The 16,281-nt window shown below is 36.5% G+C and overlaps 1 protein-coding gene across 12 annotated transcripts in view; it reads right to left on the reverse strand.

Moving 5' to 3' along the window:
- The window catches only part of PDLIM5 (PDZ and LIM domain 5), a 234,419-nt gene that overhangs the window by 51,558 nt on the left and 166,580 nt on the right, over positions 1–16,281 (reverse strand). For 5 of the 12 annotated variants that reach the window (XM_061419654.1, XM_061419659.1, XM_061419658.1 and 2 more), the window contains 4 exons: positions 13,913–14,029; positions 11,540–11,680; positions 10,683–10,814; positions 2,293–2,477 (listed from right to left, as the gene is read on the reverse strand). In XM_061419654.1, coding sequence (XP_061275638.1) covers positions 2,293–2,477; positions 10,683–10,814; positions 11,540–11,680; positions 13,913–14,029 — 575 coding nt within the window. Of the gene's footprint in view, positions 1–2,292; positions 2,478–10,682; positions 10,815–11,539; positions 11,681–13,912; positions 14,030–14,380; positions 16,152–16,281 lie in introns of those variants that run through there. The other 7 variants (XM_061419663.1, XM_061419662.1, XM_061419661.1 and 4 more) reach the window with 3 other exon arrangements.

Raw genomic sequence — 16,281 nt, forward strand, 5'->3', positions numbered from 1 at the left:
CCGACTTGATGGACATGAGTCTGAGTGAATTCTGGGAGTTGGTGATGGACAGGGAGGTCTGGCGTACTGTGATTCATGGGGTCACAAAGAGTCGAACACGACTGAGCGACTGAACTGAACTGAACTGAGGGCTGAGGTGTCAGCATTTTTTCCAAGAAAATAGCTCTTGCGAATGATATTATTCTAAATCTTTTAAGTTTTCAAAAGTAATAAAATAGTCTTTTGTTTCAAATAGTCTCAATCAGGGGATCTCTTGGCAGTCAAGTGGTTAGGACCCTGCACTTCCACTGTAGCGGGCACAGGTTTGATGCCTGGTTGGGGAACTAAGATCCTACCTGCTGAGCAGCTCAGTCAAATTTAAAAAAAAATTTTTTTTAATTAAGATAATAAACAAGCAAACAAAATAGCCCACGTCATGTGTAATGGCCTTTCCTCTTTCTTCCACACAATGCTTTTAGCTTTAAAAATGAGTAATGGTAATTCAAAAACATGAAAATGACACTATGAAATAAATTTTAACTATATAAATAATTAGTAATTTATTAAAGATAATTTACTTACAATAAATGAAGTTAGCATTAATATATTTAAATGTTATGGAAAATACGAAACACAAAGATGGATTCCTAATTAACTAAAAATTCATTCTTTCCACTCTTATCAACTAAAAAAAAATAATAAATGACCTATTTTTCTATAGAAAGTTAAAAAAGTTATCATATTTTCCAAAGCAGCCCCTTGTTTATTCAATTAATACCCATCCCAAAACTGATGAAGGAAGACTAGAAATATACAAGGGATAAGTTAAAAAAGTATCTTCTTTGCAGAAGAACCTGAACTTTCAAAAGCAAATTAACATGGCAAGTCTCAGTAACTGAAGAAGTTTTAGTAAAACCAGAGCAGTTACAAAGTGTGAGCAGCAGAAGATGAGACTGAAAAGTTAGCAGAGGTCAGAGGGAAAAGGTCTTAATGATTAATGAAGGAAGGGGGAAACAATCCAGCCTGTGCAGCAGGAGAGTAACATGGGCAAATGAGTTTTAGAAATATCCCTTGCAGTAAGGAGGACAGACTTCCAGGCTGAGAAGGAGATGGGGAAATTAGTTAGGAGTTGTCTGCAAAGACCAGGGCCTGAACCAAGGCAGTTGCTGAGACCACAAAGAGGAGAAAAGAAATTTGAGAAATACTAAGTAAGAGATGGAATCATTACGTGTTAGTTACTGTGAGAGCATGGGAATGGAGTCTCAAGCTTTCACTCTCGCTCTGGTGCCTGGTTATCATCCCCAGAGACAGGTAGGGTATTCTCAGACACATAGCGTTGGAGGTACCACTTGGAGGTCAACAAGGTTGAGGGTGAGAAGTGAAGTGAAAGTCACTTTGTCAAGTCTGACTCTTTGTGACCTCCAAGGACTATACAGTCCATGTGATTCTCTAGGCCAGAATGCTGGAGTGGGTAGCCTTTCCCTTCTCCAGGGGATCTTCCCAACCCAGGGATCAATCCCAGGTCTCCTGCATTGCAGGTGGACCCTTTACCAACTGAGCCACAAGGGAAGCTCAAGAATACTGGAGTGGGTAGCCTGTCCCTTCTCCAGCGGATCTTCCTGACCCAGGAATCGAACCAGGGTCTCTGACACTGCAGGCGGATTCTTCCCTATCAGGGAAGCCTGATAGGAAGTAAATTACCAGTGGCTGGGTAGTAAAGGGAATCTTGATGACATATCTGCTGCTGCTAAGTCGCTTCAGTTGTGTCGGACTCTGTGCAACCCCATAGACGGCAGCCCACCAGGCTCCCCCATCCCTGGGATTCTCCAGGCAAGATTTATCTATAGAAGTGAATGTAAAGTCAGGTTTCCAGATGGAGCCCAAAGACGGGAAGTAAAAGACTCTTTCTTTCTTCAATAACTGATGGCAGCAAGTGTATCTGTCCTGTTATTCTGTGTATATGATCAAAACCAGGATGTTGTATGTCCAAGGCTAATCTTCAAACAACATAGTTTGTTAATAAGACCCCAAATTTACAATTCAACCCATGCTTCTTGGGTAATCTGGAAAACCAGGAAATGCTCTCAATTCTATAATTATAAATAGCAAGTGGCAGCTGTGTCACACACATACAGAATGTTAATCAGACACTTCAGAGGAAAAAATAGCTGCAACTACTCTTCCCAGTCTTTTGTAAATCTCAGATGATTGAGAAGGGTTTCAGCAGTGAATTCTAGCTGAAATATATCCCAGAACACATTTTCATAGTTATATTTAAATGTAAAAAAGCAAGAGATTTCTCTGGCGAAGTACCTGCTTGGCTGGGCCGTTGCCAGCTTGGTGACTTGATCCCACTGGACCCCAGAGGCTTGAAGGCAGCAGCAGTGGTGAGTCCGGCTACCCCTGGTCTGGCCGAGCCTGGGCTTCCCGGCCTCTCGGGGGAGCTCCAAGCTGCACCTGCTGATGGGGCAGACTGCAGAGAAGACTCCTGGGCATTGCTGGAGAGAAAAGGAGGAGACGTTTTTGGTAAAGTGATAGTAATCTAACTTAGTAGTGATTTGTCCTTTTCTCAGCCTATTAAATCTCTAAGAAAAACAAAAATATTGATTAATTGATATTTTAAAGAAAACTCTAATACCATGACAGGGGACTGACTCTCTTTAAAACAGAAAAAAGAAAAGGAAAGGAAAACAATCGGGTTGCATTTGTTCAATCTTTGGAAATTCCCTTTAAAAGGTCTACTCTGAGAAATTGTTTTTGTCGTTTAGTTGCTAAGCCATGTCTGACTCTTTTGCAACTCTGTTTGCTATAACCCAGACTCCTCTGTCCACGGGATTATCCCAGCAAGAGAACTGGAGTGGGTTGCCATTTCCTTCTCCAGGGGATCCTCCTGGCCCAGGAATCAAACCACCTCTTCTGCATTGGCAGGCAAATTCTCTACCACTGAGCCACCAGGGAAGCCCAAACCTGAGAAATTAGGCACTGGAAAAGTTACACAGCCAATTCTTTTAAATAAGCAGCTAATTTCCTCTATCTCAACATTCCAGAAGGGTCATGTAGAATACAACAATTAATTATTGGAGAATCCTTGATTATCTGTATGAAATGGCAGATGCGGCTTTTTCTTTACCACATTCTTGTGGTATCTTATGGACTAAGTTTCCCTGACATCTCACCAGTCACTCGTTTCACTCACACACTCGCTCAGTTACTCATTCATTCAGTAAATACTTAAGCACCTACTATAATACATGCCAGACACTGTGTTACATAGTGGAAAACAGGAGACAAAATCTGCAGCCTAACACAGCATCCAGTGTTCAGTGTTCATGATACAAGAAAACAAGAGACAAGTCTGCCACTGTCCTCTCTCAATCAGAGCTATTTGCTTAACAGGAGGTCTTATTTACACTGGTTCCAGTTTGATATAGAAGATGATATGGTTTTATTACCCCAGTCATTTGTTATTTATACTTACATATCCTGATTAAAAAAATAATTCTAGGTAGTCCAAATTCTAAAGTAGGCACTTCTGGAATGGTGTAATACTATAAACAGTTTCTCTCAAATGAAGTATAATAAAAATGGTAACAATGACAATAAGAATACTTCCTAGTGGCTTGTCAACAGAAACTGAGCTACCACTTCCTAAATAAATCTATGCACAGAAACTCAATTCCTTCAATACCTGAAATCAACAGCTAGACAAAATAAATACTCTTAGTTATACTCTTAGGCTGAAGTTTCAACTGCAATCATGCCCACCATATTACTGTAAATGACTGTATTACCTAATTTCCCCAATGCCTCTTGAACCCTGCACAGCCTAACAGAGTGGGCTGACACTACCTATCCTTAGGAAGGCTGCTGCAAGGCTGCCCTGTGACTGGCTTTTGGGAACTTGGCTGGTAAACAGTTCCCTACAGTCATATAAAAGTTTCTCTAAAAGACAAAGAGTGCTCACTGCACCTAAACTTTATCAACAGTGTGGTTTATGATAAACACCTGCTGTCCTTCTGCAAGCTGGAGACTGGGTACGAATGAGGCACAGCATGCCTACGTGATGAGCCCCAACGAAACCCGTCTCAGGAACTTAGTTTCTAAAGAGCTTCTCTGGTAGAGAACACTTTGCATGTCTTGTAACTCCTTGCCATAGGCATCCACATATCACGGGTGACCTCACGGGGAGGTTTGGAAACTACAGCCTCCTTTCTTCTCGACTTGGCCCCATGCACCTTTCTCTGTGCTGATTTTGCTTTGTAATCTTTCACTGGAATGACTCTCAATCATGAGCACTACTAGAGACTATAAGTTCTGCTAAGTCCTCCCAGGAGTCATCCAAACCTGATGGTGGGTTTAGGGCACTTGTGACAACAGGTAGTTTTGAAGAATCACATTAGAGCTATTTTAACTACCTTGAAATACTATTCCCTATTATTGTTCCCTCACATTCAAGTGTAGCAGAGCTATCATCTTCTTCTATCATTTCTAATGAGTTTAATGAAAACTCAAATCTGCTTGATGTTAAAAAAATATGAAAAACTTAAGCAGTTTAATAATTTTATCATAAATAAAAAGTGAAAGACAGTTTACCTAATGGCCATGCTGAACACAATTATCAGTAAAGACACAATAAAGAATATTAATGGAAACCGAATTTAAGCATTAAGTACCTTTTAAAAGATTTGTGATGGACAAATTATTTTATTTTACAAAAACTCTAATTCAAAAAGATACACACACCCCAGTGTTTATAGCAGCACTATTTATAATAGCCAAAACATGGAAGCAACCTAAGTGTCCATCAACAGAATGGATTCCCATGGATAAAGAAGATGTGGCACATATATACAATGGAATATTACTCAGCCATAAAAAGAATGAAATAATGCCATTTACAGCAACAAGGATAAACCTAGAAATTATATACTGAGTCACACAGAGAAAGACAAATATCATATGCCATCACTCACATGTGGAATCTAAAAAAAAAAAATACAAATGAACTTATTTACAAGACAAATATCATATGCCATCACTCACGTGTGGAATCTAAAAAAAAAAAAAATACAAATGAACTTATTTACAAGACAGAAGTAGACTCACAGATATAGAAAACAAACTTGTGGGTTACCAAAGGGGAAAGGGGGGATAAATCAGCAATTTGGGATTAACAGATACATACTACTGTATATAAAATAGATAAACAAGGGCCTACTGTATAGCAGGGAACTATACTCAATATCTTGTAATAACCTATAATGGAAATTGAAGAATATGAAAAATATTGTTGACTTACAATGTTTCAGGCATACAGTAAAGCAATTCACTTATATTGTATACCTGAAACACTGTGATTCGGTTTAGTTCAGTCGCTCAGTCGTGTCCGACTCTTTGCGATCCAATGAACTGCAGCACGCCAGGCCTCCCTGTCCATCACCAACTCCCAGAGTCTACCCAAATTCATGTCCATTGAGTCGGTGGTACCATTCAACCACCTCAACCTCTGTCATCCCTTTCTCCTCCCGCCCTCAATCTTTCCCAGTGTCAGGGTCTTTTCAAATGAGTCAGCTCTTTGCATCAGGTGGCCAAAGTATTCAGGGACCGGCTTCAACATCGGTCCTTCCAATGAACACCCAGGACTGATCTCCTTTAGAATGGACTGGTTTGATCCCCTTGCAGTCCAAAGGACTCTCAAGAGTCTTCTTCAACACCACAGTTCAAAAGCATCAATTCTTCGGTGCTCAGCCTTCTTTATAGTCCAATTCTCACATCCATACATGACCACTGGAAAAACCATAGCCTTGACTAGATGGACCTTTGCTGACAAAGTAATGTCTCTGCTTTTCAATATGCTGTTTAGGTTGGTCATAACTTTTCTTTCAAAGAGTAAGCGTCTTTTAATTTCATGGCTGCAATCACCATCTGCAGTGATTTTGGAGCCCAGAAAAATAAGTTCAATAAGCAGGGTGACAATATACAGCCTTGACGTACTCTTTTTCCTATTCGGAACCAGTCTGTTGTTCCATGTCCAGTTCTAACACTTGCTTCCCGACCTGCATACAGGTTTCTCAAGAGGCAGGTCAGGTGGTCTGGTATTCCTATCTCTTTCAGAATTTTCCACAGTTTATTGTGATCCACACAGTCAAAGGCTTTGGTGTAGTCAATAAAGCAGAAATAGATGTTTTTCTGGAACTCTCTTGCTTTTTTGATGACCCAGCGGATGTTGGCAATTTGATCTCTGGTTCCTCTGCCTTTTCTAAAACCAGCTTGAACATCTGGAAGTTCACAGTTCACGTATTGCTGAAGCCTGGCTTGGAGAATTTTGAGCATTACTTTACTAGCATGACTCAACCTACTTCAAAAAAATGCTACTGTTATTCCAAGGTTATTGCTAGGATTAAATGAAATACAATGAGATAACACATGTAACACACATCAAGTACCGAACACACTGCTGAGCACAGAGTGTATGTTCCAGAAATGCTACATCCTGTAATATGTAGCTCAGACATCTAGAGATAAGCACATTTAGCAAATAAACATCCTTCATCTGCACTAGTAATTCTGCTTCTAAATGTAGTTTGTAGATAGTTCTGATCCAGGATTTTGAGGTCAGGTATAATCTCATCTCCTCAACTCAGTTTTAAATGATACACAGTATCTCATAAGCAAAAAATGTTTTCATAATTTTTGTAACCTTTGTACACAGTTCTGCATATATTTTCTTCCAAAGACTCTGAGATGTTTAAATCTTTAATAGTACTCTTTAGATACAAAGGGTGTGCAGATTATAAAGAATTTTAAAAATCTAAGTTATAAGCAAGGGAGTTTTATTTATATCAGGATTGATCAGCAGAGCTGAAAAATCTCTAGGGGAATAGATCTCTATTAACTTAAAATATTTAATGTATTAATGGGAGAAAATTAAGTTTTATCTAGACAATCATGTTGAAATATATGATGTCCAAGCCCCTAAAAATCAAACATCTTTTTTTCCCTAATTTTTAACTAGTACTTATTACTTAAAGAAATATATGAACATTATGTAAAGATTAAAAAATTAATAAAGCCATTGGGTATATAATTCTATATTTGGGGAAAATGCTATCAATAATCACTAACAGCAAAATATTTCAAACTAATGACTAACATTAATATAATAGTCATGAACACTTAGATTGGTATATTCTAAAATCACAACTCATATACATTTTTTTCTAAACTTAAATGGTTTAAGGTATACCTAAATTCTAAACAAATTAAACTTCTTTCTAAAAGATCCTAGTAAGAAAACCAGAGCAAATCCACTAGCAATGTTGATTAATACCAAGCTCAGCATCAAACATGGGCATTTTCACTAGTGTGCCAAATAAACAAGCACTGAAATGAAATGTTCAAGTTAATATGACTTCCATCTCAAGAATACCAAAGATGCTGTTTTGTATTTCAAAACCTTAAAATGGAGAAAAATGTATACTGATAGACCAAAGGTTTCAAAACTGAGCTAATGAGGACAAAAGAAAAAGGAAGAAAAGTTAATTTTCAGTGTCAGCAATCTGATTTATCTTAAATTTATATTCTTTCCCCACATTCGTTTAACTATTGTAACAAATAAATTTCAGCTGCAGATGGGGAAGAATTGGAAATTTCAAGTCTATTTTCAAAAGAGAATCTCTGCTCAAAGAATAATCTTGAGGTAACTTTTATTCTAATTTTCATAATTATATGTTTAAATTTTTTAAAAGCCAATTGTACATCACAGATTTAAACATCAATGTTTAAACTAAGCAGTTGTTAGCTAAACTCTTACAAAAATTGATATAGGAATACACACATTCTGAAGTGGTAAGAAAGGAGTATTTCTGGAATATCATAATTATAAGTATTCTTATAGAATGCTATTAAGAATTCTTAATTCTTTAAGAACTTTATAAAAGAATTGAGACATATAGAGCAATCATGAGTCTCCTTTGTTTCAGAATTCTGTTTACAAGAAAATTTTTTGTATTTTCCTAAGCAAAATTCTTAAACTTTTTGTATTAAAATTCAACTTGTTAAATATAAATACTATCATGAAGACACATCTTGTATTGTACTACACTTTATTATAATTTTAAAGATTTGTTGCTGTTTAGTTGCTCACTTGTGTCTGACCCTTTGCCACCCCAGGGACTGCAGCATGCCAGGCTTCCCTGTCCTTCACCATCTCCCGGAGCTTGCTCAAACTCATGTCCACTGAGTTGGTGATGCCATCCAACCATCTCATCCTCTGTCCTCTCCTTCTCCTCCTGTCTTCAATCTTTCCCAGCATCAGGGTCTTTTCCAATGAGTCAGCTCTTCGCATCAGGTGCCCAAAGTGTTGGAGCTTCAGCTTTAGCATCAGTCCTTCCAATGAATATTCAGGATTGATTTCCTTCAGGACTGACTGGTTTGATTTCCTTCCAGTCCAAGGGACTCTCAAGAGTCTTCTCCAACACCACAGTTCAAAAGCATCAATCCTTCGGCGTTCAGCCTTCTTTATGGTCCAACTCTCACATCCATACATGACTATTGGAAAAGCCATAGCTTTGACTATACAGACCTCTGTTTTAATTTTAAAGATTACTGTTAAACAAAAGCAAAAATCAGAGATAAAATACCTCTGACATTATCCCAACTGCTCTTTCTAGTACATGTCTCATTGAGGTGGCAAGGTCTCTTCAGGAAACCCTGCACTCTTGCTTTGCAGAATGCCAGCTAGCTTACCTTCTCAAGAACCATTTTCCTTCTCTGGATATCAAACATATTTAGCTTGTGTCTACAACTGTTAATAAAAAGTAATGAAAATTACTACTAACACTTCCTTTAGAAGTAGGTCCATGGATAAACAGTCAGTTCATAACTTCAGGCATATTTAAATAAAAAAAAAAGTTCATTTAAACAATAAGGAGACTCATTTGAAAGGAAATCAGGGATGCATTTTTTTAGAGTAACTTTTCCTGCTTAAAAACAGACTGACCTACCATGTAACAACTCCATACCAAAAAATTATAAAACTGTTCTCAGTTTTGCAATGATAAATGAAAAACATTAATTCTTCAAACAAGGTATATAAGGATTTTTATGTTGTTCTTTTTCTGTTAAACAGTGAGAACAAAACTTACTGGAATAAAAAATCAAAAGCTGAATGAACATGGCACAAATGGAGAAATGGGGTATTTTCTCATAACCAGTGCTTTTCCTCATTCCATCTCCATCTGATGTCAGCCAAAACATACCATAAGCCATTTAGTTAAAAATAAAGACAGAAAGAAAGCAATAGAGGATTTAGAGATTCTATTGTGTTCTCAAAGGAATTTTTATTCCAAGGGTAGTCAGCAACTGTCTTTGTATAAACTTAGCCCTAACAATGTTATATTTCTGCTCATTTAATGATCACAATTCCACAAATAATTTTGGGTATTTTTTTTTCCTTAGAGCAAAACGTACAATGATATATCTTCCCCCTGTTTAAACATCTCCCTTAAGTTATCCAGAGTTACACAGACACAGCTTATTTAAGCACTTTACTGTGCTTCATACATATTGTTTCTTTTCACAAACTGAAGGTTTGTGGCAACCTTGCATCAAGCAAGTCTATCAGGACCATTTTTCCAAATGCATGTGCTGCCCACTTTGTGTCATATTTTGGTAACCCTCACAAGATTTCAGAATTTTTCATTATTCTTACATTTGTTATAGTGATCTGTGATCAGTGATCTTTGGTATTACTACTGCAAAAAGATTATGACTCTCTGAAGGTTCCGATAATGGTCAGCATCTTTAAGCAATAACGTAGTTTTATATTAAGGTATATACATTAATTTTTTAGACATAATGCTATTGTACACTTAACGGAATACAATATAGGGTAAATATAATTTTTATATGCACTGGAAAACAAAAAAATGTGTGACTTGCTTTATTGCACTATTTACTTTATGGCAGTGGTTTGGAACCAAACCTGTAATATCTCCAAGGGATGTCTGTAATTAAGTTTATTGAGTGCATCCATAACACTGTGGGTAGGACACAAACATATGATCAACAGGCAGCCTGTGTCACATCAGGCTTTTACGAATTACAGTCATACTCTCTGCCATTAATTTTATGTTCTTTCAGAAATAATATAGTCATTTCATTAAGATTATACCTTTAGGAAACATTTGGGATTTTTTATTTTTACATTATACCTAATAATTTTTGGCATAATTGTTAAGTCTGGGAGAAAAATTCATTTTTGCATTTCAGCATTTCCCAAATATGGTGAAAATTAAGTTGTCTGCCAAAGTAAAACTCTCATATCTAAGAACAATAAGATAGCAGCCAATCAAAAGCAATTATTATTCTTTTTCATTTTTTTGAAAAGTATAAAGGTATGTCTTATTAAACAATTCTTCTCATATAGCAATATCCATGCAATAAAAAACAGGGTCCTATTTCATACCAAATATCAAGTGTGCTAATAAGAGATGTCACAAAGGATTAAAAGTCAAGTTAATAATCATACAAAATAATGTGCTCATGCATTATTGCTGCATTGAAATTACAGTTAATTTAAAACTGGACACAAATCAGCTCTAGGATTTTCTCATTTGGGCTGTTAATGCAGTGTTTCAGTGTCAGAGAAAGTAGTACCTTTCACAGCAAGCCCCCCCTTGTGACATCCACTCCCCCCGTACCTGGTTTTCTTAACATGAACAGAGCCAGTTGATTTCCTCAAGGGCTGGAGATAAGAAAAAGCTAAAGGCTTGGATACAGGGCTGATGCAAAGTGCATCCAGGAGTGAGTGATATTTTTCAGGACTGGAGAGCCTGGTGAGCATTCAGAAAGAGTTTTAAGTCGAAAAATCACACTACCGATAGCAGGAAGTATGTAGTTTTTATAGTTTGTGATTTGAAACATTCCCAAAGAGAGAGGAGGGGGGGGGGGACAGAAACAGAACAAAGCAGCAGAAAGAGGATGAAGTGTCTACTATGTTATTCTACTCATTAATACAGAATTGAGTAAATTCTCATCAAAGTTGATTAAGGCAATCTTTTGGAAAGCATCAAAAGCTATAAAAACTACTAGAAATTATGTAAAAACAAAACCTTACAACAATAAAAAGGTTTACTCTTTCTACAGGATGAATGGACATTAGAATAGTTAGGCTTTAGATCAACTTCAAACATACCCAGCTTGTGGGAGAAGGTAAAACCAACAGAAACCTAAAATACCTATTTATGCTTGATTCTGTTTCACAAAAATGATAAAAACTCAAAAGTCAATAGGCACACAACATGCAACAATCCACGCAACTGAGAAGTATCACAGATAAATGGTGGTGATGGAAAGAGATAAAAGGATTATTTTAGGAAAAATCAGTAATACACTCTGTGGGATATAGCCACAACCTAGAAAAAATGTCCCTAATACAATTAAGATCTCCTAACAGGGCTGTGGCCGATTCACACGGGAATGCTGTCTCAGAGGTGAGTTGTAAGACAGTGAAAAGCGCTGGGTTCACATCAGATGCACACCGTACATGGAGTTCTACCTGGTTCTCGCAGCAAGAACAGCAGACACAGTAGCGGCTGCGCTGCTCAGAACGGCAGCACTGTATCTAGCAGGAGAAGACAAGGTAGACAAGTTTCGAGAAGCTTCCAAAGAACTTGTTGCCACATTTCTTGTGGAGCTGCTTAAATTGGTCAGCAGAAAAACAGAGAAGAGGAACAAAAAGGAAAGTGAGAAGGGTAGCATAATAAAGATAGCAACCATGCCATGTTAATATTTAGACTTTTAAAGGTGTGACATGTCACAAGCATAAAAGGAGCTCAGATCCTTTATTTACTGTTACTATGAATTCTCTCAGAAATTAAAATCTGATACATAATCCTCCATAAAACTGATTTAAATACTATACAAACATTTTTGAATGTTTTTAAGCTCACAGTCTCTAATCCTACTTAAAGTAAAATCAGTATCATATGACAATACACATTTGAAGACTGATTTCTCAACAACTTCCTTTCTTTTTCTTTGTCAACAACTAAGTAGAAAATAAATCCAAACATGAAGTGTGACTTTTAGTAAGCAGAAAAAGAAGGAAGGTTACACCAACTTTTCCAAAAAGTTTCTACATAACGAGAATGTAGAGATGATATACACCTTAGAGATGATACACACCCAGAGCCTGACATTTTAATGAGACTCGAGTTTTCAAGAGAAGCAGGTACAATCGCCTGCTTATTCAGAAGCTATAATACATATTAATACAGACAAGAAATAAATAACTTTTAAATATTGAGAGTAAAACTGTTTGGGGAGGGCAAACACCTTTGCAGAAATAAACAGTAGTTACAGTGAATATGACCAAAAAGATCACCTTCTCTAATGATGCTCTGTATTTCTATTTTCAGTTAGCTCTGTAAAGATTCAAATATGCTGCTATGAAATTTTACCTTCAAAATTCGAATTATTTAAACTAATAGTTTCCTTTGGTCTTTTAGAAAAGGTCATATACCTAGATAGGAATTAACATTCCATCATTAGGACTGTAATGACTTTCAAATCTGGTGGCTGCTGTTCCTTAGTTTCTCAGTCGTGTCTGATTCTTTGTGACCCTATGGACTGTATGTAGCCCTTCAGGCTCCTCTGTCCATGGTGATTCTCCACGCAAGAATACTGGAGTGGGTTGCCATGCCCTTCTCTCAAATCTGCTTATCAAGCTGGAATTGAGAACTTCTTTTTTTTATTAGGTAAAAAGAAAGTTTAAAATGCATGGGATGAAATCTATGTCTCTCTTCTTTAATTATGCATATAAGTTCTTAATGAATAGCCTCATTATACTATGATTGCCTTTTCCAAAATTGGTGACAATGGCCACCTCTAACACAACATAATTATGTACCAAACTCAACTCGAGCGAATAAGAGCTCAGATGCCCAAAACTGTGAGGGTTGATATAAGTCTCTTCTCCCTGTCTCCTCTTCTCCCTTCTAGAAGAATTTGACAATTCATTATTCCTAGTTCCACTGGCTCTAATTTTACAAAATATTAGAAGACAAACTAAGAAAACCGTGGTAAGTCATTTATCTATCTATTATATATATATGCATACACAGAGAGAGAATTGCTTAAGTATAATTTTTGATAAGTCTATAATTTAATTGAACTGTGTAGATATGTTTTAACTGTTGTGAATGGCTAGAAAAGAAAAAATGGGGTCTGAGAAAAAGAAAAGAAAAATGTGATAAGCAGCAGAGGAATATGAGTGTCATAAGTGGAAGAATAAAGTTACCAACTGACTCAACTTTGAGGTTTTCAATTACTCTGCATCTTTGGGACAATGGCTTCTATTTCAGGGAAATAATGGCAAATAACGACAAGACACTTAAGTCCACAAAAAAGTCATCTAAAAAAATCAATCAGCTAAATTATCCTTCTTCTATAAGAAGAAAAGGAAATTATAATGAATTTCTTTCATCATATTGTACCACAATTAATAGTATAAAAGATTGAGTATGAGCAGAGTCCTTCAAAATCTTAGGAAAATTAACCTCAATACATTTAGAATATATCTGGGCACCTAGAACATAAAATTTCTATCAGTTCTTTTTTAGATGGGAATGCTCTAATTCAATAGACTTATGACAAACTCAAGAAAGATGACTTTCCAAATCACAGTGAATAGAGAAAAGGCACAGATTTCCTGACTCTAAATTAGAACTCAGAATCAAAACAAAAAATGAAAAATTTAAAAGTAGTGTAAAGCAGTGTTCCACCAAGGCTGAGTGCCAAGCTCTGTCTATATATTAATGTCAGTTCTGTAATCTATGATCAGCTTTTCCTTTTTATTAATACTCAAACAGTTTTAGTACCTATCACCACCAGCATTAAAATTTAGACAGACAAGAGGAAAAAACTCTACCTAGAATATGTAGTTACTTTAGAAACTGTGGCTACTTGGCCACCAATATGTAAAACCTGAGCAGTTGTAGGTGGGTGAGGTCCAGTCTGAGGTAGGTCTTCCAGAGAACTGTCAAACCTGAGTTTTCAGAAGTAAAATAAACAAGGCAGAGGAAATATTAATGAAAAGAACAGACTTTAATCATGTATACCACCTTAAAAGCACATTGGTTCCATTTTGGAATACCGCTAGATTTTTTTTTAAACTTTATATCTGCAGAAGGTTAAAACTAACACCAAACACCCTCACAATCACCAAATATAGGCTGTTTTTTAACATAGCAACTTTTATGTGATAAACTATCATGCTTACAGGGGGAAGAAAGGTGGGTGGGAATTTCCATCACTGACTATGTATTTTGCATGCTTCAGAGAAACTTAAGCTCCAAGAAATTAATTAAGTTGCCCAATATCATATCATATCATATACCTAGTAAGGCTCAGATGGATGTTGAACCAAGTCTGTATGTACTCTTTCCAAAACCTTATGCTTTCCAGCATCCTGTGGGGCTGAAGAGCACAATACACAAAAGCAACTAGGAATTTCCCTTTAAGTCAGAATAATTATTTGCTGATCTGAAATAACATGGATGTCGTTTACCTTGATGTAAAGAAACTATTTCATCTAATCAGAAACAAACATTTGCAAGCAATTGTGTTGTTTGAATATGATGCATTTTGTTTTCTTGATGTCTCTACCATTTTTTCTTTTGAATGTCAGAATTAAATTTAAGAGTTATTACCAGGTAAAGAGAAGATGAAAAAATTCGGTGTGAGGTCTGAAAGAAGAAAGCACCAAGTGTAACACTTTGGGGGAAAAAAATAAACAGGAAAAACAAAAAATTATTCATTTTTTTAAAAGCCTGTGGAAAAAAGTAGAATGGGTCAGTCATGTCAATTGATTTTCAAATGGAAAATGTAACACTAAGATAAAAATAGAAGAGGTTATATTCCCATTTTTCATTTAGTACTGGTCATATCTTTACCAGAGTGTTGGAAAAAAGTGTAGATAACTTAAGAAAAATGTCAAGGTAGAAGTAAACATCATTTAAGAGGCAGAGGGAAAAAAAAGTTGGACAAATAAGAAAATAAGCGCTGTAACAGGAGTCAGCAAACCCCAGCTCCCAGGTCAAAGTCAGCCTGCCTCCTATCTTCACGTGGCCTGGGAACTAATAATGGCTTTCATATCTTTAAATGATTTAAAAAATAAAAAAGACTATTTCACAATGCGTAAAATCTATATGAAATTCAAATGTCAGCATCTATGAATAAGTTTTCTAGAACACAGCTAGGTTCGGTCACTTACATAACGTCTATGGCTACTTCCATAAAACATGGAGAGCGGGGTAGCTGCAACAGACCCAAGTGACTCACACAATCTAGTATATTTACTATCTCATTTCTTACAGAAAAAGTTTGTTGACCCCCTGTCACAGAGAATAATGTCTCCACACAGCTACCGGAGTGAACTTTTAAAAACATAAATCTGATCCTGTCTGGTTCTTGGATGCTGCCAGCACTGCTCCATGGATAGCTGCACTCCTGGGCTCCCCACTCACCAGCCTTTCTCACAGAGCTTTCTCTCTGTCTGGCTTGCTCCCGTCCAGTGGTCTTCCACCTCTTCTTAAACAGGCCAAACTTCTTCCCACCTCAAGGCCACTGTGCAGCTATTCCATGTCACTTTCTATACCCAGCTGTCTGCCACACCTTTATCACACTAATTCTTAAGTATCCTTCTGGCCTCAATTTAAATGTCACCTCCTCAGGGAGGTCTCCCTAATTTCCCAAATTGCCAAAATGCTGCCTGTGTCATATGGTTTTATACCACCTTGTACTTTTTCTTCACGTAATTTGTTACTATATTAATTATACAATTTACGTGGTTATTTGTTTGAATCTGGACTCCCTCACTAGACTAGAAGCTCCCTGAGGTCAGGGACAGTTACATTCACTGGTATAAGTAAAACAAAGCGCTTACAACATAGAAAACAACAAACAAGTATTTGTTGAATAAATGCATTGGAGAAATTTATTGTTTTCAAGTACAAACTCACTATGTGTACATTGTTTTTCCACAGAATATATCTTGTACCTTCTAGAGACTGTTTCCCAATTCAGGTGAAACAGGTATTACTGTTTAAGAACTGTTCTTTGATACAAGAACAACCTCAAAGAAATGACTAGAACTCCAAAAAAAAAACATTTCAAAATGTCCTTTAAAACATAAAGAATTATCAATATCCTAGAAAAAATAAAATATTATTAATACCTATATATTGATACATAATGTATATATTACATAGTATGTAATATATATCAATACCTATATAT

The sequence above is a fragment of the Bos javanicus genome, chromosome 6 (genome assembly GCF_032452875.1).
Source record: "Bos javanicus breed banteng chromosome 6, ARS-OSU_banteng_1.0, whole genome shotgun sequence".
In the NCBI taxonomy this organism is placed as follows: domain Eukaryota; kingdom Metazoa; phylum Chordata; class Mammalia; order Artiodactyla; family Bovidae; genus Bos; species Bos javanicus.